The following is a 1728-nucleotide window of genomic DNA, read 5'->3' on the forward strand; positions in this document are numbered from 1 at the left end:
TCCAAAACTTGTTTACATACTAAACTTTTTTGTTATTATTAATTAAGATATTAATTTGGATTTAAATACTCATCAGGTTTTCCAGCTGTAGTAGAAGCGAGTTATCAGTGTCAAGGAAAATGCGAAGACATACCAGATTGTAGTGCATTATGCAAAAGATTTGGTTTTCCATCTGGGAATTGCATGCCTCCTCTTTACCAGTATTGTTGCTGTCAAACTGGCTAGTCTTTTGAACAACCATGGAAAAAAGTTGTGTATCAAAACGGATTGCTTCTCATATCATCAAATGAATGAAAAGCACAGCTTTATTTTATGCTTATTTTTTGTCATTCGTTGAATCCTTCAATGAATACAATAAAATCAAGTCAAACGTATATTTCACAAATTTTTAGGCTAAAGAACCTGAAACACTAACACGTGTCACTAACTTCCATTATTTCATATTTAGCAACATTGGGAAACGTCTAAATACTATGTTCGAAAACTCATCTCATATATAACAAACACAAAGGGTTAGAATATAAACATGGCAAGAATGAATTTATGTAAAGTGGTTAAGGCATTCAAGGGTGTTTCCAATGGATCATTGAGGCCATCATTTGTGAACAAAAAGAGAGCATTTGTAACGGCTTCAAAACCTTTGCAAAAAGTAAGTATCTTCTAGGTTGTGATTAATATTCTATCTCGGATGTTAAAACCTATGTTTATGATCATTTATTTTGTGTAATTCTCTAATGTTTTTATGATATCTAGGATAGATCAGATGAAAAGGTCGAAGAAACATGTGATCAGGTAACTCAAGCAGCCGAAGCAGTTAAGAAAGGGGCAACGCAAGTAAGTTTGCAACAGTTTTTGTCACCCATTATATCAGTAAATATTAATTCAATCTTGGCTCATTTTTTTTTAATTGTTTATTAATTGAAGGTAACAAACATGACCAAAGACGTACGAGGGAAGCTTTCTGATGCAACAGACAGTATTACACAAAAAGCAAAAGATGATGTTGTTGACGTGGCAGGCAAAAAACTTAAACAAACAGTCATTGATGAAAAAAAGTGAAAAAGATTACAAACGACTATTTCTGTGTCTAAACATTGTCATAATTAGAATGAATTTTTACCGAATTTCATGATATGTAGTTTTCTGTTTTACACAAATCTTATGTAATTCGATGTACTTTGATTGCTAATATGTAAGAGATTTTGTAGGTTGAGTAATGAATGATTCTTTGAAATATGATGACGTGTTTATATAACTAGACGATTTTTATTTATTTTTTTGAACGAATTCCCGATCACCACCAAAGGTGTCCTGTTAAGGCGATCATTTTACAATCTAAGCTATCGGCTTTGAAAGCTAAGAAAGTTATCATTCGGTGGTAGGGTCACGTAAATGAAAGCATTTATGGGAAGCCTTCCAACATACTATATCTCGCTATTCCCACTACTGCAAAAAGGGCAAAACCATCGGTAATCCGTCATTAATGAGTTCCTGACGGAACTGTAATAAAACAAAATCCTTCGGTATATTCTTGTCGCTAAATGTTTGTAGCAGATTTCCAACGCTTACAATTCGACGATTTTTTCCGTCGGTAAACAGTAATAAATTACCGACAAAACGGGTTTTCAACAGATTACCGACGGAATATACAACTATTTTAGAGATGAATTTTCGTTGCTAAAAGGTCTGTAAATAAAAATTTATTTTTTTAGAAAATAATTACATAAA

General features: G+C 32.6%; 1 protein-coding gene across 1 annotated transcript; it reads left to right on the forward strand.

Moving 5' to 3' along the window:
* Window positions 1-486: 486 nt before the first annotated feature.
* On the forward strand, window positions 487-1205 carry LOC145090393 (uncharacterized). The gene is made up of 3 exons (XM_079028628.1): window positions 487-649; window positions 754-834; window positions 925-1205. Exons 1-3 carry the CDS (start codon window positions 527-529, stop codon window positions 1057-1059), a joined length of 339 nt encoding a protein of 112 aa, XP_078884754.1. The 5' UTR covers window positions 487-526; the 3' UTR covers window positions 1060-1205.
* The last annotated feature ends 523 nt before the right edge of the window (window positions 1206-1728 follow it).

Source organism: Lactuca serriola, chromosome 2 (assembly GCF_051521515.1).
Source record: "Lactuca serriola cultivar US96UC23 chromosome 2, Lser_US96UC23_V15, whole genome shotgun sequence".
NCBI lineage: Eukaryota > Viridiplantae > Streptophyta > Magnoliopsida > Asterales > Asteraceae > Lactuca > Lactuca serriola.